This window comes from Neodiprion lecontei, chromosome 2, assembly GCF_021901455.1.
Source record: "Neodiprion lecontei isolate iyNeoLeco1 chromosome 2, iyNeoLeco1.1, whole genome shotgun sequence".
Classification (NCBI taxonomy): domain Eukaryota; kingdom Metazoa; phylum Arthropoda; class Insecta; order Hymenoptera; family Diprionidae; genus Neodiprion; species Neodiprion lecontei.
Genome location: NC_060261.1, coordinates 34,208,003 through 34,231,539, shown reverse-complemented (window position 1 = coordinate 34,231,539; position 23,537 = coordinate 34,208,003). Strand labels below are relative to the sequence as shown.

The 23,537-nt window shown below is 36.3% G+C and overlaps 1 protein-coding gene across 6 annotated transcripts in view; it reads left to right on the top strand.

Annotated features, from left to right (window-relative positions):
• The window catches only part of LOC107219026 (14-3-3 protein zeta), a 29,070-nt gene extending 6,465 nt beyond the window's left edge, over positions 1-22,605 (top strand). The window contains exons 1-5 of one of the 6 annotated variants that reach the window (XM_046732809.1): positions 8,570-8,955; positions 14,991-15,298; positions 15,667-15,814; positions 16,681-16,844; positions 19,068-22,605. In XM_046732809.1, the coding sequence (XP_046588765.1) occupies positions 14,999-15,298; positions 15,667-15,814; positions 16,681-16,844; positions 19,068-19,223 (768 nt within the window). In that variant the 5' untranslated portion in view covers positions 8,570-8,955; positions 14,991-14,998 and the 3' untranslated portion in view covers positions 19,224-22,605. Of the gene's footprint in view, positions 1-8,569; positions 8,956-14,990; positions 15,299-15,666; positions 15,815-16,680; positions 16,845-17,309; positions 17,474-19,067 lie in introns of those variants that run through there. The other 5 variants (XM_046732810.1, XM_046732812.1, XM_046732808.1 and 2 more) reach the window with 5 other exon arrangements.
• The last annotated feature ends 932 nt before the right edge of the window (positions 22,606-23,537 follow it).

Below are 23,537 nucleotides of genomic sequence, written 5' to 3'. Positions count from 1 at the left end.
AACAGAGTCGGTTAGGTATTTCACATATCTCATCGCCATCCTATATATAGCAGCAAATGCACTACTAGTTCAATTGTACAGCGGTTGCAAAAATATATTTATTTTTTTTACTTCTTCGCTCTGGAACAAAAGGAACGTGTGCTCCACACGGGCTATGCATTATAGATTTTTAGCAATATCCAATGTATGAATTGAAATTGGCAATAGATGTACGTACGGCAACTATATATCTATATATTACAGGTGCATTTATAGAGTAACGGTAGCGTATGTGTGTACATAAAAGATGAGGACGCAAAGATACGCCGCGTTGTCCATCGAGGTGTTGTAATAAATATTTGTCCTATGGTGAAGTGAAGCTATTTTTAGTGTAGCAATTTTCACTGTTGCAGTTGAGCATTTATTCGTTGCATGGATTATTATGCATTCGCATTACACGAAAGAATAGAATAAAATTTTACTTTTAACCGCCGCACTTGCAGTTCCTTCCATTTTCGAAATTGAAACATTTTTCCAGTGTCGATCTTTATTATTCGGACGTTGGAGAAAAAAATTGAACAGCTAAAAGTTATCGCTGTGAAATATTATAATAGTATTGGGTTTGATTCGATAAATTGTAAGAAAATTATCGGTAAAAATTAATGCAGCAGACGGTTTGTTCGTGTATAATATTTTTGGATCTGATATTAATTGCGGTCGAGCTAATCGGTGTTGAAAAACAAAGACAAGATTTACGCTTACACACCGCGAAGTACGCCGACTTTTTTTTCTCTCTCTCGTTTTTAATTTTGGCGGGGAGCTTGTGCTTCTTTCTTTTGCCGAGAATGGTTTTTCACGTACGCTGCACGGTTCGGGTCTCGTAGAAAGTCGTTCATGAGCGATAGATAACGACAATGCGAGCGAATAGTATGTCGCGAAATGAAAATATACCTGCTTATTGTTAGTATATCGTATGATTATAGCCTCGTACTCATTAACGGAATTGGGTTCATATTAATCTTCCAGCTTATAAAACATACAGCGCGACGTTATATGTATTGTAAAAAAGTTATTTCATTCCATTTGAAACTTTGAAAAAAGTATGTCATAATTGGGTGGATGTTATTCGTGATTTTAATAGTATGTTTTTCAATTTCAACTTTCTTTCATATGGAAGTGTGACGACAAAAATGGGACTCTATACGTGTACCCAAAAGAAAAAATTCTCAGTGTGTACAGTAAGAAAATATTTCTGCATGCAAATACAAGTGATGGAAAAAATTTTCTCCTTACGTTTATTCTAATTGAAAAACGTTGTTCGTTAATTCACTTCTATATTCATGCTACAACTTACATGCGTATGTATCACCAATCAATGTAAATAAGTGATACTACAAAGTTTGAATTTTCGCCAGCATTCCTAATTTTTATTCCTTTATTTCTGTAAGCTGGTCGACAAAAAATCTGTTTTTGCTAGTGAATAAATAATAATCAAATCTCAATTTCATCCGCACGGATCACCTACTTTTCTCATTTGTAAAAGTTACTTCTGTATACATTTACTATATACTGTATGTACTCCCTTGATACACTTTGAGCTCGTGGGATTAAGATCGACTTACATTGGAACTTTGCGTGTAACGTATAGATTGGCGTCGGATAAATTTTATAAATTTCTAGAAGAGTGATTTAATGTTGCGGCTACTTTTAGATAAATTCTCCTTTGCATTTACACGTATACCTATGCATAATAATATATGTATACATACTGTTTTAAAAAGTTTCCTCATCAAAAAAACGTCGCGTTTCTGGCACGAGTTCTGATTACATTTTCGCAATATAGGTATCTACTTATATACGGGTATTATATTTTTTCTCGTGTTTTATACACGTTCGGTGTATGAGAAGACAGAGATTTTTACACTAATTAACCCCGCGAGATTAAAACGACGATCCGCCTTAAATATCTTGAATAAAATCCTCGAGCTTTGACCGTTAAAGAGAATACAAAATTGGTGTTCCTTTATTACGCGGACCAGAGAACCTAGCGAACGAGGCCTTTGAATTTGTTCTACGCTTTCATGCAACATTACAGAGGTATATATTGTACCTGCAGCATATGTTCACCAATTTGTGCCTGCCCAGGCCACAGTAATTATTTATCATCATCATCTTTATCTTTCATTATTGCTTTTCCCTTTGATGAAGCCTTTTGTACACACCCTGTACCTTGCTATTCCTAGTTGCAGTATTTTAATGTACATAAAAAAATGTCGCAGGGCAATTTGGTATGTACACGACATGTTATACAAATGCCGGAATATGTTAAATCGCGTTGTAATTCGTCAGTCGTCATGATTGTACAAAATCTTTCGTAATAATATCAATTTTCCAAGAATTGAGATTTGGGTGCCGGTTCGAAAAACTGAAAGCAGATTTTTATCTACATTCTCGATTTCACACCCTGGAGAAATTTGAACACAAACACGACTAAAAATTTTGTAAATCCATCACCGCGAGTTAGAGAAAGTATATTGATGCGCATCGTTGTATTCTGTCCGTTTATAAAAATATTGACAACCTATAAATATATTACACAATAAGCACGTATCGAAATCGACGTTATTTTAGTTTGAGTTTATTTGAATATAACTTCATTCAGCAGCTTCTATGCTCGCCAGCTATAACTGGGAACTGAATCTGTCGGCTCGTCATCATTGTCAGACGGGTTTCTATACAGGTAGTAGCGATAAAGGAATCCTCGACTCCTTTTCAGCTGCGCTGCTTTGTGTCTGGACATTATTCAATCGATTAATTACCTAAGTAAATATAATTTTGGACATTCTCGGTCCTCTTATAGTAGATTACTCGATAATTATACACAATATAGGGGCGTTCAAAATTCACTTTCAAACAATGTCGCATTTTTTTCATGATTTGAGAAAAATAAAAACGACAATTCGTACGCGCGATGATAATTATTCTTTTCCCTGCAGCAAGAAATCTTGGGAGAATAATCGCACAAGCAAACTAACGTACCAAATTTTCATATATGGAACGATGTTGAAGTTTGTAAAACGAACGAATCATTAAAGAACAACTAAAGGAACTAAGATTTCGAAATATGAGTAAGTCTTGTTTTATTACCGTTTACTGAATTTCAAACAATTCGAAAGTTCCGAAATAACGATTTTTCCTCATCATTATTCGGTACGATAACGCTACTAACTTCAACAATGATTATATGCACCCTATTTTTGACCATATAACGAGACTGAGGATAGCGGATAAAATTATCTAGCTCATAAATTAACAATTTTTCACTTCCAGTTTATTTTTATCAATCAATTTTACATCTTTCGAGGAAATTTCGAGGGTGCGGGGTCCCGTCGTGCTGAAGATGGAGAGAACGGCGATTGATGGGGGTGGTGGAGGTGGAGGGTAAGCTCTGCTGCAGGGGCTGCGCGCGCACCGGTGGATCAATATTTTACTTCACCCTCGCCAAAATGCGCTTCTTTCGTACTCTCGACTTGTACACGCACCCTCAACGTCTGACACACCTATCGTCGTTACGATCGAGCAGATATATTTCGACGTATTAAATTCCCCGTGCACCCCTGTCATAATCGTCATCGTCATTGACGTCATTAACCACACGTACACGCTATTCGATCATTCTCTCTCTCTCTCTCTCTCTCTCTCTCTCTCTCTCTCTCTCTCTCTCTCCATTCCTGGATTCGCCACACCTATCTTTGTTTTTTCGCATAAGTAAGTGGCTCTTGTTAACCGCCAAGCTGAGTAAAAGTTACTTAGTTCAATAAATATTTCCTTCCTTTCTCGCTGTCGAGATGCGCGCAGATTGTGCGTAAACAAATGTCATAAGACTGTTCGAGAGATTTTTCAACTCCGTAATTTTGTCATTATCCAGCAATGACGGTTTGCGGAAAAGGAATAAATTTTGCGGTCAACGATTCCCCGCTAACTTAGAATACGTATATTATGGTTCGGATGTTGCAGAAGCAGCAGATTTCTTGTTAACCGACGGTTTGAGTTTGTACCAAGTTTATAGGCTGCTATGTACGGATCGAAACTTATGCATGATCGATGATTTCATGTACCGCGAATCACTGTAACATATGAATATTATCCTTCTTGAGTGACTTGGAATTTTCGAAATCCTTATCCTCGTCAAGAGATTTTTCCTTTCTTTTTGTGCAACATTTGATACCGAATTTTTTATGACGGTCTCACATGTAACAGGCATTTTTCCCCAATATCGCTTACCTCAAATAAGCAAGCAGTTCTTTATTATATTCTCTATTCCTTTCAGTCATACGTGATCCGTTAAGTAAAATGAAAGTACCTCGTTATCGCAGCGAACATGTCCGATGAATTTTTCGTCACCGTGTTAGAATTCAATTTATTTATCGTCATTGTCGTATAGGTTCTTATCCGTTACGTAATCAAGCAATAAAATGTGACCAAGTGGATTTAGTAGGGCTCATTGTCAGTGTCAGGAGGCAGCTCCCTGAGTATAATAGCAAGGGAACGCTGCATCTTCTTTGACCTTAATCTGTCCGATCCGATATATTACGAAGTATAAGTTCACGGCGAGTGTGTAAGTCTAAGGCCAGTGGCATGTCACTCTTATGGAGGTAGTGTGTCACTTTCTCCGTGACTCTCGAATATCACCGTCCAACGAATTTTATACACCGCGTATAATCGTAACGTGTATTACAAGTGTGAAAGACACATATATTAACATATATAGATATATGATAAAGAAAAAAACTGTCGCACGTAATCGTACGTATTGGTCATTTTGTGAATTCAAAATTTTCGATTAAAACGAAAAAAAGAAATACACACACGCCTGTACACAATATTTTCCCATTAGAATCACTTCCCTTTTCTTTTCACTATACCAAACTTTTCCATGAAATGAGCCATCGATCAACTTATGAAACGTCACGAAGACGGAATAATTATTACCGTTTTTTTTTTTGTTTTTAATTGAATTTTTTAGTAGATATTTGCTGGTGTGTCTGAATTTTTAATACGGTCTCGTGATGAAAGGAATTGTATTAGCATATTTTCTTTCTTGCTTGACGCGTCAAAGTTGACTCTTAAAACTGAAATCCTTGTAATAGATCAGTTATAATTTATTCCCTTTTTTTCCCCCTCTCCTTTTCCATACCGCAGACGGATACGAAGACATTCTTGCGAACTCGAACCAATATAATTCGTAGTTGCAGTTCTTATTTGCGAGTCAGGTCTAAAAGTCTAATTTTATTTGTGTGTAAAATGCCGTTATTAAAAGATGGTATTGGAAATAAGAAGTGATTATGAATACCGGCCTAATTATACCGATAGACGATGTGTTCTGTAATAAATTGAGACAAAAAAACTTGTGAAAATAATGTGTAAACATGTCCGCAAGTCTGATCAAATTATTATTATCCCGTTAATTGTTTGCTCAGGGATATATTTGAGCGTTATTGCGATAGGCGAATGAGTCGCGATAGGATGCATTGGAAATTTTTATCTTCTGTAAATTTTACCTCATATTTTTATCCTTCTTCCTTCATTTATTCTTCGTATTTTATATTATAATAACAAGATAAATTCCGCTTAATTACACATCACGTTCGTTTAATTTGGTTTTTTCTTCGTCGGATTTTACCTTCGAGCTTTTTGCCCTTATTTTCTGTGTATATGCCTTTATACACCCCCCCCCCCCCCCCCACACACACACACACACACACACACACACACACACACACGATTCTCCGAGTGAAATTTTGTCGACCTTCGTTTTCCCTCAAAGCCTTTTCACGGTTCACTTAATACCTGTGCGTATAGCCCTGCCTGCCTGCCTGCTTACCCAGGAGATATTGAATTCGGGTGAAATATCTCCATCTTGAAAAGAAAAAATATAATATCTTATATACACGCATATATATACACATATAATATACATATAATAATATACAAATACTACATGGAGCTGGATTGATGGAGTAAAAAATATACCATTGATGATTTTATTCACATTTGCCGGTGAAATTGGATAAAGATGATATCCAACGAGAAAAATCTGGCGTTGCAAATGATGAAAGCGAAAATGTTAGTTTCGTAATATGCTATATTTAGTATGTAATACGAAAAAATTGGTTATGGACGCCAGAGTGAATCAAACTGTACTGTACTGTTACTTACACATGTCACACGCAGCAAGAATGCTGTATGTATTTTCATTTCATATACCTCCCATTCGATCGAAGGATTATTCACAGCCTATCCTAATCGTCAAATGATCGTAACTCTGTCGCCCGAATGAGACTAGCATGCGTATTGCCTACATGTCACATACAACAGTGGGCAGCATTGTCTGTGCTGTTCGGAATGCATGCAGTCGATTGATGCGATCGATTAACGCATTCAATTTAAATCGGCTTTGGGGGCGTGCGTGCGTGTATAACTATACTTATTGTTACATATACAGACATGAGAGTATGCACGTGTATTAGGGTGATCCTTACTTAGGGTGTTGATGATTTTTTTCAGACCTTTTTTCCTAACTCTTTCAGATTTTTATATCAATTCTAACCCGTACCTGTAAATGGACGGATATCACCATTTAAAATACACCTGTTTCAGATACATTCTCAGCATATAATTTATTGTAAGAGTGACGATGTTCGGATCAATCTGTAATTGCGAAGATTTAGTGAGTATTAATACTACTATCTGAGAAAAAATTCACATCATCATACCAACCAATCTCGACGAATTGCACACACTAGAAATTTGACTTTTTCTTTTTATTTATAAGAAATGCAATTGTCTGTATTACCTGGTATGATGATGTGAATTTTTTCTCAGATAGTAGCACTAATGCTCATTAGAACCTCACATTTATGGATTTTTTCGAACATTATTACTCTTACAGTAAAATATATACTAAGAACGTGTCCGAAACACGTGTATTTTAAATTGGGAAATCCTTCCTCTTACAGGCACGGATTACAGTTGACATAAAAATCTGAAAAAAATTGTGAATTGTTTTTGAATTATTTATAGTTGATTTGGTGGGGTGATCCGGAATAAATTCGTCAAACATTCTAAATGAGGACCACCCTAACGTGTATATGCAGGCGCGTTATAGGTATAACGGTGTACGATTTGCTTTTAACCACGTCTCGTCAAATACCCTACAAGTACCCGCTAATTTTTATTGCCTAACTTCGTGATCTTCTGATAATAAGAATCGTTAATTCGTGTACCAGGTGTTTGTGTGCAGGTCGGCGTTTTTTTCTTTCTTTATTTGTTTATTGTACGGAATTTGATCGGGGTAATGCTCAAAGTAAGTCTTTCCGGCTCTCGGATTTCTCATTTCTCTACTTCCTTGTTCAGCATCGGTTTACTAATTGTTCAAAACTCCACGCCGTTACACACAAAACACACTTACAACGTACAGAACTGTTCGTCACTGATAAAAACGCCCAGACTTACCTTGCCGTATGACGGAGGTGGATGTAGAGTTGCATACGACAAGGCGTACCTAGAGCAAGGCCATCCTCTTGTCGACGCTTCTGCAAATAAAGTTTTCCTGGTACTTTCTTTCTGTGTTTTTTTTTTCTATATAAGTTGAAGTATAATCGAATAAAATATAAAGCTTTCAAATTGCGCAAACTATCGCATATTTCGAAACTTGCGCACTTTATGTAAAGAGTGCAATGTGTGTACCTACGTATACGCATAAGAGTTTATTATGTCCCGAAATTCAATTGAACTAGCTATGCTAAAGCATTCGCTAAAGCTTGCAAAACGTCGAAAAATTACGAATTTTTTTTTTTTATAAATCAGTTACTTACATAAAACTGATTCGAAACTTCAGCGACACTTCGAGTATATTGTTGTTTGCCTGCAGTATATCGACAGTATGTATACCTCTTCTATCGGCATAATATCTACTGTGCGGAACGGACAAGAAGTTTTATCGAGAGTATTTGAAACGTATCGATTCGTCGAGACCAAAGTCTACCTTAAGACAACTATCGAAGTTTGATCTGGACTCGCCTATTGAGAAAGTCAAGCGTAGTGAGGGCAGGTAATTAATTGTAAAAACGAACCGTGTGATCATGTCTCCGATTATACTTTTTGTATCGACGTAAAAAACGAAGGATCCCCAAAGGGTCTTCCAAAATTTCGGATTCACCAGGGACTTTGATAATTTATTGAGGGAGCCTCGTACGGGGACTGTAAAAACTAGCAAAGCAGGGATGGTAGAGCAACGAAAAATGTGTGCCGGCGTCGATGACGCGTGGTTGGTTGGTCGGTGTGCCTCGGCACCGCGTGCCTCGGTTCGCGGTCCCGGGATACGGTGGTGTGGTGACGACGCTTCGTCGTCGTTGTCGACGTACATCGGCCATGCCCCACCCAGTGGCTGCCGGCCATGCTAGTGACGATCAATAGTCGGTTACCGGGCGTCGGGAGGCGGAAATAGCCGAGGACGGAGCCGAGCCGAGCCGAGGATAGCCGAGGAGAAACGAGGCCCGGTCCGAACCTGGCCGACGCTCGACACTGTCTCAGTCGTTGTGCGGGAGTGGTCCACGAGTGATGTGTGGTGTTAAGTGTGACTGATAGGAAAAGAGACGTAGTAGAGTTTTCTTAACACCCCCGGGGATCCGTAACGCGGCCGAGATACAAAGAAATCTTCACCGGCAATAAGAATTGTTTCTCGTCATAACCGCAGTACCGCTTCTTTCCTCTCTCCCCCCTGCCACCACTCTAAATATAGGAGACTCAATCTAGTCAGCCACGTTCTTGTCCCTCCTCTATCCCCCCCCCCCACCCCGCGCACCACCCGCCCGTTCACACACGCACACCCCCAAAATCCGCCGGTGTATCGAACGGAGTGTATATTTATTTCTAAAACCGTATTTATTGTACAAAAGACTGTTTAAACAGGAGGTAGGTGAATTTGATCGCATCGCTTATACTACATACGTATGTATATATTTGTGTTGTACCTGTAATATTGTAAAAACAAAATCCGATGTGGTATGAGAAGGAATAATTACACGGGTATCTCAGCTCCGTTTTTACTCTTTTTATTTTTTTCTTTCTTTCCTTCTCGTTTCGCTTCCATTGCACCATCTACGTTCTTGCGTCGTCCGAATGCCCGGCGAACAACTTCGTTCGCTATCTTATTTTACGGCCCCGATCGCTCATTGTTAACGACCGTAAATTTCCTTTGCCTGAGGAATTTTCTTACGCTGAGAGTGTGAGACACGTAAGTAAGTAACTACGACATCTTGCGCGGCGCCGGTCACAACGACATCGATCGCTCTGATTGTAAGATGTAAGTTTGTACCTTTGGCGCTGCTGCAGCTACTGCTGCCAGTTCCTAACGAGATATCCGCATTCCTGATGGCGATCATCGTTCTTACCTCCCACTAACGATCTAACCTCAAATATACGACGATCCTTCGGATCGGAAATCTACGGTACTGGAAATAATGGTGTTCAATGGGCGTAGAAGGAAATTACTTCTCGAAAATTCGAACGCGATTACGTATCCTATTCATTTTGTTGGGGGGAATTTTTCGCTACATGTATGAAGTATATATACCAAGAGTGCGGTATATCCTTATCGAGCGATTTATAATATAATCCGGTTAATGCGGTTTTTAACTGAACCTGACAGCGCGATTGTTCCGTAATCCTGTAGTTCGGAGTAATTCACTGTATCTTGGCTAAGCCGGATGTGGATAACTTTGTATTATCCCCGTGTAATAATGTCGTAATGATCTTATACGTGCATGATGCACACGTTTCGTTGAGAGCGCGTACGAGAATTCCGATAAATCTTCCTTCGTCATTACTTTTCACGCGCTCGCTGCATGGATTAGTGGGTAGATTCTTCGTATCGTTTTGCGATGTGTATACCTTGACAGTATTATAGAGAGCGCAGCTACCGCTGAACGAATCGACGGTAGTGCAAAGCCGAAGAACAAGACACGAATAAGTTCAAGTCACAACGATGAATGAGAATGAATTTCTGTTTATTTTATCTTTTCCTATTACATGTATACCAAATAAGTAAGTAATGCCAAGTCTGACGAGTGATTCGTATGTGCGACGGATTCATTAGAAAGTAAAGGAAAAAAATAATCAAATAAAGCAGGAAATAAAGAACAGTTTTTATCATGGATATTATAATTGAGAGTTAGGTGGTAATATTCCAAGTATGCATCGGTAACAATCTGAGAATAAGATAGATAAGGTCAGAGGGAAGGAACGACGCCGGTTTCGCGACGAGGCTTTTTTTTAATTTATCTTATATTTTTCTTTATCATTTATCAACCACGCGCGTCTTTCGGTAAATAAAATATGGCCTGATAAATAGAGCCCCGCGAGATATAACGACGTACGTACAGAAATATAACTTGATAAAAAAAAACGAAACAAATTTTATTTATCAAAATGATTGTCGTCGTTTGACGTGACTGTGCACACACACACACACGCACGCACGCACGCACGTATGCAACTGTCGGATATCGTAATATCTCGTTAATCATTTTCTCAGAAGGTAAAAAAAAAGGGTGGAAATAAAATTGATTGACATAGAAATTATAAATTGAGAAAGTGAGAGAGCATAAAAATTGCTACTGAGACACGAAGTTGCGCCTATCCCTCGTCGCTAGTCGTGACCAATCCAATTTCAATCGGATTCCCGGGTTATATCGATCGATGTCGTTCATGACGAACGCAAAATATAACAGACATGGCGGGCGAGTAACGCAATACGGGGATTCAGTCAACCGCAAGATTCAAATTAACTACCGCAGGTTGTGGTGGGAAATATCAGTCACGACAAACAATTAGCCAATGTTTTAGCAATTCAGCTTTAGAATAGTCATAGCGAAATGATTCTGTTTCATTGTCACTTGCTCGTGCGATAGTTGCAGGTGACTTGATCATCTCATCGAATATTTTCGAATTTACGTCATGATCTAGTATGTGTTCAATATAACATGTGTACGGTCGTTGACTGAAGACTATTGAAGACTGTTGATCTAATGGGGTTTTTGTGTCTTGCGAGATTGCGAGCCAAACGGTTACCGCCGATAAAGAAGCTGCCGGATCCCAACACGGCTTTTTATGTCCTCAGGCCCACTTATCCGTCGAGTATAGGTTATGAAAATTTGCCCAGGGGTACCTTAATGAGGCTGAAGTCAGTAACGTTAGCGTAACAAAACATTGGAGGGGAAAAATCATTATTTTCCAATTTTGTAGTTAGTTTGACGTGGCTAAGTTTTGAAAGTACGAATTACTTTTGCCTTATTATAATTTACTGCATTTCAGAGATTTCTAAAATTGCGAAGTAACGGGTTTTCCGAAACACGAATCGTTACAATAACGTTACAAACTTCAGCCTCAGACCTTAACCGTCTTTGAATTCTTCCGTCAACGACACGGTCAACGAATTCTGAAATCGGCAATTATATCGTCATTGTTATTATTTGTACAGATGTTGTTATTATTACTATTATTATCTTGCGTTTTACGGAAGAACAAAAAGTTGCGCGTACTACCGGATGCACGTGAATCAACCGGAAATCAGCATCACGATGCGGCACTTCTCTCCGTAGCAATTCTGTAAGCCCGCTACAACATATGTGGGAAAATGCGATACATCCGGTAAAGCTGGCGGCTTATAGGTATTTAGTTGAGTTATTGATAGCGACAGGTAGAACTTTCAGAGATCTATGGGTATGTACTGTATACAATCAACGTATACTATTTACGTAGCAATGATTGAGAAATTTCGTCTTCCATGCATCGCGAGATAATAAAACAAACCAAGTAGACGATAGGAGGAAGTTTTGTAACCGGAAGTCGTCGTAGGAGTTGATAAATTTCATCGCTTGGCATTTGACGATTGACACGAATCGATGATTTCGTCCTTCTGAAATCCGATGCACAATATTGTTTACACAAGCGCATCCAAGCAGTATAAAATTACACATGTATGACACGTACAAAGTAGTCGCGTCTAAAAATTCCGAGAGCGTGTAAGCGAGTAATGAGACGTGTTTGTCAGTATGACAAATGTTAAAGGCACTCCGACTTGGCGGCCGTCCCATGCACCTTGTATAAAAAGTATAACTAATGAAAAGAAAAGGTAAAGGTAGAAAAACAATCGAGGGCGGGGATAGAAATTCTTGGAAAATTATTGTATACTTTCTAAAGTTATTACGCAACGGGGATATTTCCATAATTATTCCGTTACCGCAGTTATCAACGTATGGTATGTACTGTACGTTGGTATCTACATGATATTATGTTGCCAAGTATTATATGTACATTTTACATAAACCATATGTACACATAGTTTCTGTGAGTGCTGTTGCTGCAGTTGCATTCTCAAGCGAGAAAAAAAAACAGAATAATAAGTTGTATCGTTATTTCATAAATACTTCGAAGCTTTGACCTTCGCCCACAACGGTGTTCTACGTGCACTATTGTATGTACGCCGCATATCTACGTTACACCTGTACGTCATACGTTAGTCAAACCGCTTCTACTCGACCGTATGGCTTCCGGTTCGAAAGAAAGATGCGATATCTCATTCTTGCATCTTTTTTTTCTTCTACTCGTCGTTTCCGACCGCTCTCTTTATAATCCCTGTACCTTTTTGTACCTAAGTATTGTCTGCAGCCCCTCGTTACGAAGCAGCAGCTGCTTTGAGCAGCAACGCTTATATCGAGGCGTGTACCATTTCCACTTTGTCCTTGTTGCGTTTAGTTATTTCTGCAAGAACCAGCCGCGACAGATTGAATCACTACTATTTTTGACTGTTGATAAATTTTAGGCAGCGCGAAAGTTGTACGAAGAATAATAATGTAGTGATTTATTTAACGTGTACGATGATGATTAACGGGATTACCGATACAAGTATTGTACGGTCTTACTGTATTTTGTAAAGGTTGAAGTCTGTACTGACTTGTTGAAAACTGTTTCTACAGAATCTCCCTTACCCCTTTGTCGGCAAACGTTCATTGCTCCAGATTACGCGTAATGCGATGATTATCCGTCGTTAAAAATAATTGTTCTTTGTGTGAAGAGAATAATGAAGAGAGGTTTTATTTGATTTTATTTAGTCTGGTATTGATACGGGGCTTGGGTCATTTCGGGTCGTTGGCTACTTTTTACATAACCGATATCTTGTTCGTTCGTACGTATATTGCACTCTTACGACAGTTGCACGAAGATGAGTTGATGCTCTCTTCTCCGTTGTTGCAGCAAACGGCGATACTCCTTGTTAATATGTTTAATTTCGCGTTTTCAAGACGCGTGTGCGCGCATGCATGCATGCAATCACGTTAATGCACTTATAGCTCTAGTAGTTATTTTCTTCCATGATGATGGGGATGCAATGCACGGGAAATTCAAGATGGTGGCTTGTTCTTTGTGTTGTCTAGAAAGCGTACAGGCTACTATAGCTATAGTACATAAAGATCGGCTGCATAGCCTCTGGCGGGGTGTAGGACCTTAAAGTATTCTTAGCAGGCAACAAATCGCAGGAATGCACCTGGCCTTACTCTTACACGAAAGAACGGTTACAGGTACGGAGTTTCGTCGTAGGTTCTCTTTCACTCCGAATACGGTATAATCTCGGGAAAACTTCATATTCTTATACTCCGTTTACTTTTAATTGTCTTGAAGTTTTACCTGTGTTGGAGTAGTGGAAGATTCTCGGAAGGTTGCTGTTTTCGGAGTTGAAAATTTGTTCAAACTATCGTGATACATACGTTTCGGTGTAAGTCGTTTTTCCTTTATATAAATTCCATGGAAAATTTTCCGATAAGTGATTCCCAGTGTTTTTCCCGGTAAAAAATGTTCCTGCAATAAACTTTGAAGCCGATAAAAGGCATTTCAGCGTCCTATGACCACATTATTGGAATCTCTTTCTTGTTGTCTTTCTCGTTCTTGCCTTAAACTCTGGACGCTATATAACGAGATCCAAATTCTTTACAGCGAAGGGACAAAATAGTGTCTATTTCAGTACTCGATTTTATTTTGAGCATGTTGGTGACACGGGGTAATTTTCTTCATCGCTACCGTAAAGTAGTCATAAGAACCAAAAGTACTTGGAAAATTTTCCATAGCTTGACAATAAATATAAATATATTTATTTGTTGTGGCAAAACATATCGTCGTCACTATTATGATTAATATTACTATTATTTTGTTTCGAATGCGTGCATTTACGGGATTTCGGGTAGTTGTAAAAATTAATTCTTTCATACGCAAATGTTAGAGATGCATTGTTTGTATTTTTTCTTATCTGTTTAATATTATATGATCGTTACAATATCGGGAACTCAGAACAAGATATACATACAGGCAAATTCTAGAGCAACTCTATTCTTCCGTTAAGCTCTTCTAGGCTAATTGTGACTTGCAATTTGTCAAACTAATTGCCTTCGATAATTCTCAATTTGTATTGTTTATATACACCAGTTCTCACTTTCCATTTGCTTCCCATACTTGATTAACATTTTCATCGAAAATACGAAGAGCTAATTTTACAATTCTCGAAACTTTGTTCCACCATGATCAATAAAATGAAGTAAATCAGGTTGTAATTTTTACAAAGCTGACAAATTTTGATAATTAATTTAATCATTCAATGACCCAAAAAAACTGATAATAGCAGTAATATTGATGGACACTTTTTGATCAGGTGTTCACTTAATTACTTGACTCATTACAAATGTCAATTTAAAAAAATTTATTTTCCATTGCCTACAAATAACATCACCTGTAAACAAGAGTATGAGTTTTTTATATAATAAAAATTGGAAGTCTTTGGATGAAATGATGTCTTAAACAAACTGCCAACTGTCGCACATTATTCAAATAGGTTGATATAAAAAATTTTTCCTTAATAGCCATGAAAACTTTTTATAATTATAATTTATTTAATTTTTCAGCCGACACAATGTCCGTGGATAAGGAGGAATTGGTGCAGCGTGCAAAGCTCGCCGAACAGGCTGAGAGGTATGACGATATGGCAGCCGCAATGAAGGCGGTAACCGAAACTGGTGTTGAATTATCAAACGAAGAGAGGAACCTGCTTTCTGTTGCTTACAAGAATGTTGTTGGCGCGCGGCGTAGCTCGTGGCGAGTCATTTCTTCCATTGAGCAGAAGACAGAAGGTTCGGAACGCAAACAACAGATGGCAAAAGAGTACCGGGAAAAGGTTGAGAAGGAACTACGCGAAATTTGCTATGATGTTCTGGTAACTATCAATCCCGAGCTTACATACTTATTTTTATTGTAAAGGCGTGTGACGTGATTTATTTTGAAACCTGAAGTAAAACTAAATGTTGTTTGCTCTTTGTTCAATATCAGGGACTGAACCTAATAATATATTAATATTTCGTTTTAGCTGTTGATTAGTATTTTTGGATCGATGATAATCTTCCTCGGCAATTTTGTTTTGATTGTTTACCTCAAACCCATGCCTCGAAATTTGAGTTATATACTTCTTGCACTATCAAATCCCATTTTTTCCCCACAGATTTTACTGCGTCGCAAATCTATTCTTTGATGATTATTCTGTTTGGCTCGTTTTACAAAATAACTGTAGATGAATATGTAACTTAGGGAGATGGTGTCGCTATGTTGCAGGGACTCCTGGACAAGTACCTGATCCCCAAAGCCAGCAACCCTGAGAGCAAAGTATTCTACCTTAAGATGAAGGGAGACTACTACAGGTATCTCGCAGAGGTTGCGACTGGTGATACCAGAAATAGTACGTATATTTATTGTCATTTTAATTTGCCATACGTTCAATGCGTTAAGCTTAGTTTACATGATATCCTTGCAAATCATCCCACTTTTTGTACAAATAAAATTGTACTGAATCAATGCTGAACCCAATTTGCATTATTTCTCCAAATTTTGTTGGTTTTAGAAAATTCCGATCTAGATCAAAGTGTTGATTATGATTATTCTTATTTCGTATGTTCTTGCCATTAAATATTGATATTACGAACATACATGGTGGTTATAATTCCTCATGATTAGTAAGTTTTGAATATTTCAATGAATATCAACGTATTTCTCATGAGCTGACGGTTTCAATTAACCCTTCAAATTTTTTTTCGTGTTGAACGAAACATTGCATTGTTTTCACTTTTCCAAGACGATTTTTGTGCATCTCTATTGTTTTCTCCTGCAAAACCTAACATTAGTATTTCAATTTGACTTTTTTTTTAGTTTCTTCAGTCACTTTGTATAGACGAAGGTACTTTTCAAGATTGTAGATTGAAAATTCGCTTTCTTTAATTGATAAAATTCGTAAAATGGTATCGATGTTACACACTGTTTTGTTAACTTTTCCAAACCGAAGTTGCAGGGCTAGTAGCGAGTAACATTTTTACTCTTATCTTGTCACTTCACTTAAAGCTTGGAAAAAAAATCAAGTAAACTTGAAATTAATTGTCTGCTTTCTTGAAATGTTTTCAAAGTTAACAGCTTCCTATTTCAATTTCATTAGATGCTTAGTGATTAGAACAATATGGTTATTATTTTGACTGAATAACTTGCATGTCGTTTACGTTTATTGACGTATTATATTAAATAAATAATCAATTCTCCCTCCCTACTACAAATAAGCTGTGGTAGATGACAGCCAGAAGGCGTATCAAGACGCGTTTGAAATCAGCAAGTCTCAGATGCAGCCAACTCACCCCATCAGGCTGGGTCTCGCCCTCAACTTTTCGGTTTTCTATTACGAGATCCTGAACTCTCCAGACAAGGCCTGCCAATTGGCCAAACAGGTACAGTTACGCCCACCCTCCCTGTTTCCTCTTCCTATTCAATCGAAATTTTGTACAGGTTTATTTAAAGGCACTGGCGGTTGTACATGGTGAAGGATATGGTCGCTGCTTGCTGGTGGAGACATTGCTGATCATTGTGTTGCTTTACTGGGAATTCTTTTTAATTTTTCGTCATTACAGATCTTTTTCCCCTTAAATCAAATAGAGATCACGGTTTGTCAAGTATTACCTTATATCAGATTTACTAAAGTAGCTGTTGTTAAATTTACAATTCCACATTTCAATACTGTGGATTTTATTATGAGTAACTGGAATCTCTATCTGTATTTTCTCCTTTACATTTCGTCTTTTTTTTTTTACTCATTTTCTGAACTACCGTCTCATACAATGTGAATGTGAATCGCGTTGGAGAAATTTGAACGTGAATGATTTGCTGCAATGTATGGTGGCTCGTTTGCATTACAGCGGTGGTGGAAGACTCCCAAAAGGCATACCAGGAAGCGTTTGACATAGCCAAGGCCAAAATGCAGCCTACACATCCCATCAGGCTTGGGCTCGCTCTCAACTTCTCCGTTTTCTATTATGAAATTATAAACTCGCCAGCAAGAGCTTGCCACTTGGCTAAGCAGGTCAGATTAATGGGTTTTCTGTTTGCGAGTTTAAAATTATTTACGTTGCAAAATAAAAAATCCTATTCTACAAACTACTGCTGGGTGTAATGCGAAGTAAAAATGTCAAGATCGTTTAAGTATAAATTTTCAATACTTCATCAAAGTTTGAATTGATGTACATGTCATTTCTGTTTCCTTTCTCTTTTTCACTTTTATTTAGTCACTTATTTATTCGTTTATTTATTTACTTTGTTCATATTTGTTCTAGTATCTTTCCAATAATATCCAGCAGTACTTCTGGTATTACGGCATTCCTTTTTAACACTAATAAGCGTTGTTGAAATTGAATATTTTCGTTTTCCGTCGACTAATACTAACAATATGCACAAATGTGTCTAGTTGTGAGGTGTGTATTTGCGAATTTTGCTGTCAATTAGCCTTTTAGCTGACAAGAATCATCTATTATTACATATTATTTTACATTTCGGTGAAATAATTTACTGGTATGGCTAATAGTAATGACGTATTATTGAGTTCAGTCAAATGTCCAATGCAAAGAAAATAATCGCCTCAATCAATAAGTGGAATTATATCAGCTAAACAAAGGCGTTGGTTGTTGTGCTGTACAAATCTATCAAAATCACCATTTACATTATATCAATTTCAACTGATTTTATAATGAAATACGTTTTGTATGGCTAATCCGTATCATTGATGTTGAACACATCATATATTTTTAAATCATTTCATCACATTGGAAAGACATAATGAAAAATAGACTTCTTTTTAGCTACTCTGAAGGCTCTGGGTCTCCTACAGATTTCGTTCGTTCTGAATTTCCTGAACTTTTAACATGCCGTTTATTAAAGTTTATTTTACATTGCTTGCCTATGATATTGTTACTATCCATTGAATGACCAGTGCTGGATGCAAATTGCCAACGAATGTTCAGGGTGTAATGTCTCCACTGTGCTACTAATGATTTTGTACCATATTCTAACCAGATATTTTGTTCAACACTGCCTTATAGTAAATTTAGGTTATTACTTGGATATTAATATAGATATTTTATTCTATATTTTTACCGCTTGTGCCTGGAGGACTGTCAGTATTTAAATAGAAAATTAAAAATTTCCAGGAATTTAGTAATCGTGTCTAATTAATATATTTCTTTTGATTGACCGCCACTTAATCCTACCAAATGATGTTGTCTCTTTGTCTGTTGGTTTCTAATGTGGCGCATAGAAAAATAATGTTTATCATAATGTATCCAGTACTATTTCTAGTACCATTATTCTGTGGTTCTTATGAGTACTGAAATCTAACATCTTCTCAAACTATCGAAATCTTCTGTTTCTCATTCTTCAGAACCTTCAGTTCGTTAAACTGTGCTAAATTGTCGAATTATTTACCTTTTTTTTTTTTAAACATTCCAATATAAGAATCAATTCATAACTTCTATTGAGAATTTGCATGGAATATGAGGAAAGTAATGAACCACTAAGTTATTATTAGCTTTGAGATTTTTGATTTTTCTCTTTCCTTCTTTCATTTGAAGTTTTCTCCTCCATTTTTACTCTTTTGATGAAAATAATAAGGATTTCTTCTCTAGGCATTCGACGATGCTATCGCAGAGTTAGACACATTGAATGAGGATAGTTACAAAGACTCTACACTTATCATGCAGCTGTTGCGTGATAACCTTACCCTATGGACAAGCGATACGCAGAACGAAGGGGATGAACCACAGGAAGGAGGAGATAACTAACCCTCATAATTTAAGTCCAATCCTTCTAATATAAAAACAAAAGAAAAAACAACAACATCCTATTCTATAGTCCTCCCTCCCAACTCCCATTTCCTGTATCCTTTCGCCCTCGCGTATATATATTTCCCTTCCATATAAATCTCCTCCTAATAAAAGTCAACTTCTCTATTAAAATGCATTCTTTGCACACTACCCGTGGTCTGAAATTGTTAAATCTCGACATTATATTAAACAACTTATTATTATAATCGTTGAGTTAGAGAGAAAGACAGAAATAGAGAAATAGAGTAAAGAAAAAAAGAAATCGGAAAGGGAGAGAAAGGAAGAAAGAAAACGAACGAGCTGTTTTAACCAAGTAAAAATTAAGTGGATGATGAAAAAAGCGTTGTAAGAACCTTACAAAATACATGCTCCAGATTGTGTTGTTTAATGGCGAAAGAGCGGAGTTCTTCGCTATAACAAATGATTGTATTAGTCGAAATTTGAAAATTTATACCACGCGTATATGAAAAGCAAAGGATACCAAAATAATGAAATTAAAAACAAATTTGGTAAACAAACAAATAATAAATAACATCCAAATACGTCCCAAACAATGAGACAACAGTCGAGAACGGTCGCACATGTACGTGTTTATACATGTAAATTGATTATCACTGCTGCAGGAAGCATAAAACCAATTAACGAATCGAAATAACGAAGCAAATAAAAAATAAACACGACGATGTGGGAGAATTATGTAAAGCACAACAGTATATTGTTTGGTATTGATAAAAATTGATTATCGAAATAGTAAAAAAAAAAAAAAAAACAATGAGGTCTTTTTTAGAAGCTACTTGTCATACGATATTGCTATCCTCCAATCTTGTTAATTACCAACTAAAAAATACGCTAAAAGAGAAGCATTGATACATTATATACCCAGTTGTCATTTAAAATGAAATTTCACATTGTCTAGCGGATACAATATTATATAGTTCAAGAATGCAAATGAAAGAAAAAATAAACGCTGAAGGAGAAAGAAGAATAATTAAAATACATTATTAAGATATTCAACTCCGAAACAAAAGACAGGAAAAAACATCAAAAAAAAAAGAACAGAATGAAAATGAATAAATAAAAATCACAACAGATAACAGAAACAACAACGTCGGTGGTAACTTAATTTCATCTTTATTACATTTTCACATTATTTTTTTTTTATACAATGATGCGTTGTTTGCATTCGCTGTATTCCATGTATTATTATTACTACATCCATATTATTGCATGTGTAAACGACATAATTTTGCGAAGAATCCGGCACACATTATCAGGATGAAGAATATAATGTGTATTATCGACGAAGCATGTTTTTTTTAAGCTAATCATAGCTCCAGTTATCGTAAATTACTGGAGGCTGTATTAGGAAAAAAAGGAAGAAAATCCCAAACCAATCCACGCTTTCTTAAAGTCTATACTTTAATATCAACGATACCCTCCCCATCCCTCATCTCTTCCTATGCTCTTCAATTGCAATCCATTTAATCCTACCGAAAAATCCTTTGAAAAGTAAAAAAAAAATGAAAAAACCTCTTTATATATCATATATAAATAAATATATATATATAAATATATATATATATAAATACATATATATATATATATATATATATACATATGTATATATACATACATGCCAGAGATGTTTACTACTACATAATAATTCATGTTGCGGTCGAGAAAAAGAAAATTGTATGTGTATATTTTTGTTGTGCGATCCTTTTCTTGGTACATACACAATTGGTCGGACATATTGTGTGAGAATATTACTTTCTTTGAAAAAAAAAGAACACTGCAATCGTTTGCCACATGATGAATTCACTCACAGTTTTAAATCCTGTATTTACTGATACACAAAAATCGTGTGTAAATGTAAAGCTGAGTATGAAAAGTGAAAATAACACAAAAATTAACACACGTATAGATTCACTTTTTTATAGCTGTATCTGTAAAAGTATGAAGAAAAGTTTTACCTCACGGTTTGAATATCAGCGATGTCGGTTAGTGTATTAAATATTTAATAATTAATGGTGAAGATTTGAGTAAAGGTAAAAAAGACACGCATAATATTTCTTGAATAAAACATCCATGCATCCGTTGTCACGAAAGAGAAAAAAATCGTAATAAGTAATAATAATCTTGTAACTGGTTTCGAAAGATATCTATTTTTTCGTATATATATATATACATATATATATTACAGATACAAGTAATTGATATATACATTTTGGGTAAACGTGTTGCTGTCGTGTTGGTATTTTCGGTGTATCGGTGTCTGTTGCAACAAACAAACCAGAAACCAAACAAACATACAGAAATAACGACTTGCTCTTGATCATGAACTGGATCTAGATCGTGATCGTGTTCGTGTTCGTGTTCCACACATTGCATCGTACCAATCGTAACAATGATTATTGTCCTTACCAATCAATGGATCCAAAATAATATGCTAATTGTCACTTACATACGTGAAACACACTTTTTTTTCTGTTATTTTTTTTTTTATCGCTGATGTATTTGTTGCTCAATGGAATGTGAGAGTTTTATAAGCAATCAGGGTCCGCTGGGTGAAAATGGGCTACCAAACAATGGGCATAAGTAATGGTTTCATGAATTTTTAACCCTTGTCGACCTAATCTCGCTCAGTAGACCCTAATATTTGTATTCCCCTTCCGCTCCTCCTTCCTATTTCCCAATTATTGTTAACAAAACCAGTTTCATTATCTTGAAAAAACACAGTTTTACCTAAACTCACATTATACTCATTTTGTGTCTACATACTTCGATTTGGAAGTTTTCCCAAGGCAATTTTATACGTCTTTCTTCTTCATGTATTTTTCCTCCTCTTCGGAATTCTTTTTCTTTTTCCTATTTTTCGGAATACTTGAATTTCAAGTATTTTATCGACAAACTTTTTAATCATTTGAATGAGAACCAGAAAAGCTATCGCGTTAAATTAATCACTGATCGGTGTATGTTGTAACTTCTTAGCTGCTTCCCCTCATCCAACAATTTCCACCTTACTCTTATTTAAAAAAAAAAAAAAAAGAAAAAATACAGCAAACTCCTCCCATTAGAAAACTATAATATTAATAATAATATTATTGATAATAATAATTAACTATTATTATTAATTAACACGCCATTATTACGTACTTCACCACCACCCCTTCCCTGAACCCCCCTTCAACCACCACGCCACCCTCGACGCCACGACTCTTTGTCCTGAATTACGTTGTTCTATTTGTATTTATCATCATCCATCGTAATTGTAAATTATAATTATTATAAACGTTTACACGAAATAATAAATTCTGATAAAATGTCTGAAAAAACCATACAAAATGCTACTATATTGCTTTCGAGCAGTTATCTTTCTTACCATCATTGCAGGTTATATAAATCATTAGCAACGATGAGGTTTTTTACAGCAGCAAACCCCGTAACAATATAACTCAATGATAAACAAATCACAATCAGCCTAAATAAAAGAAAAATGTATCCTCATTGTACATATTCAATTCAAGTCGAAACACCGCATTACTCGTCATTTTTATTTATTTTCTAAAATTCAAAATTATTCTGAGAATGCTTTGCGGGTTGTTTGAATTGAATGTGTATGCAATTGGGCATTTGTGAGACTAGTGAACAAAAGAAAGTTGTAATTTTTCATATTACCTTTTTATTGTTTTGATGATTAAAGAAGTGTCGACAATTGCTTTTGCAATACTTTCGATCACACTTTTTTCCACAGTTATCACTTATCTATATAAATTAGTTTTCATTCTGCTATTTATTTATCAAATTTTTATATTCATCTCTGTACCAATTACTTCATTTACTTCTAGTCTCGTTCAATATATTCGACTAGGTGTAAGTCATTCAATCGATGTGTTCAATGGTCAGCCCAAAACAAGATGAAACAATTCTACCATCGAGTGACATGAAGAAACAATCTCCACAATTATCTGGTAATTTGAATAAAACTTATTTATTTTCTTTTAGATTGCAATTTATGTCGTATAGTTATTTTACTATCTCAGGGAATCTAGCGATTCACAGAACGTGAAAATCAGAGAATTTCGTCGGTTCAAAGTACGTCCTCTGATTTTAATTCCTCGCTTTCTATTGTTTCAAGTTTATCGGTGACTAATTTCACAACATTGAATTTTCTCGTGCCCCGTTATTTGCTTTCGCGGCTATACACCATCCATAATTGAATCAAGCTACTGCCATTGGCTACTATTTTCCAATTTTCAATATTAATATATA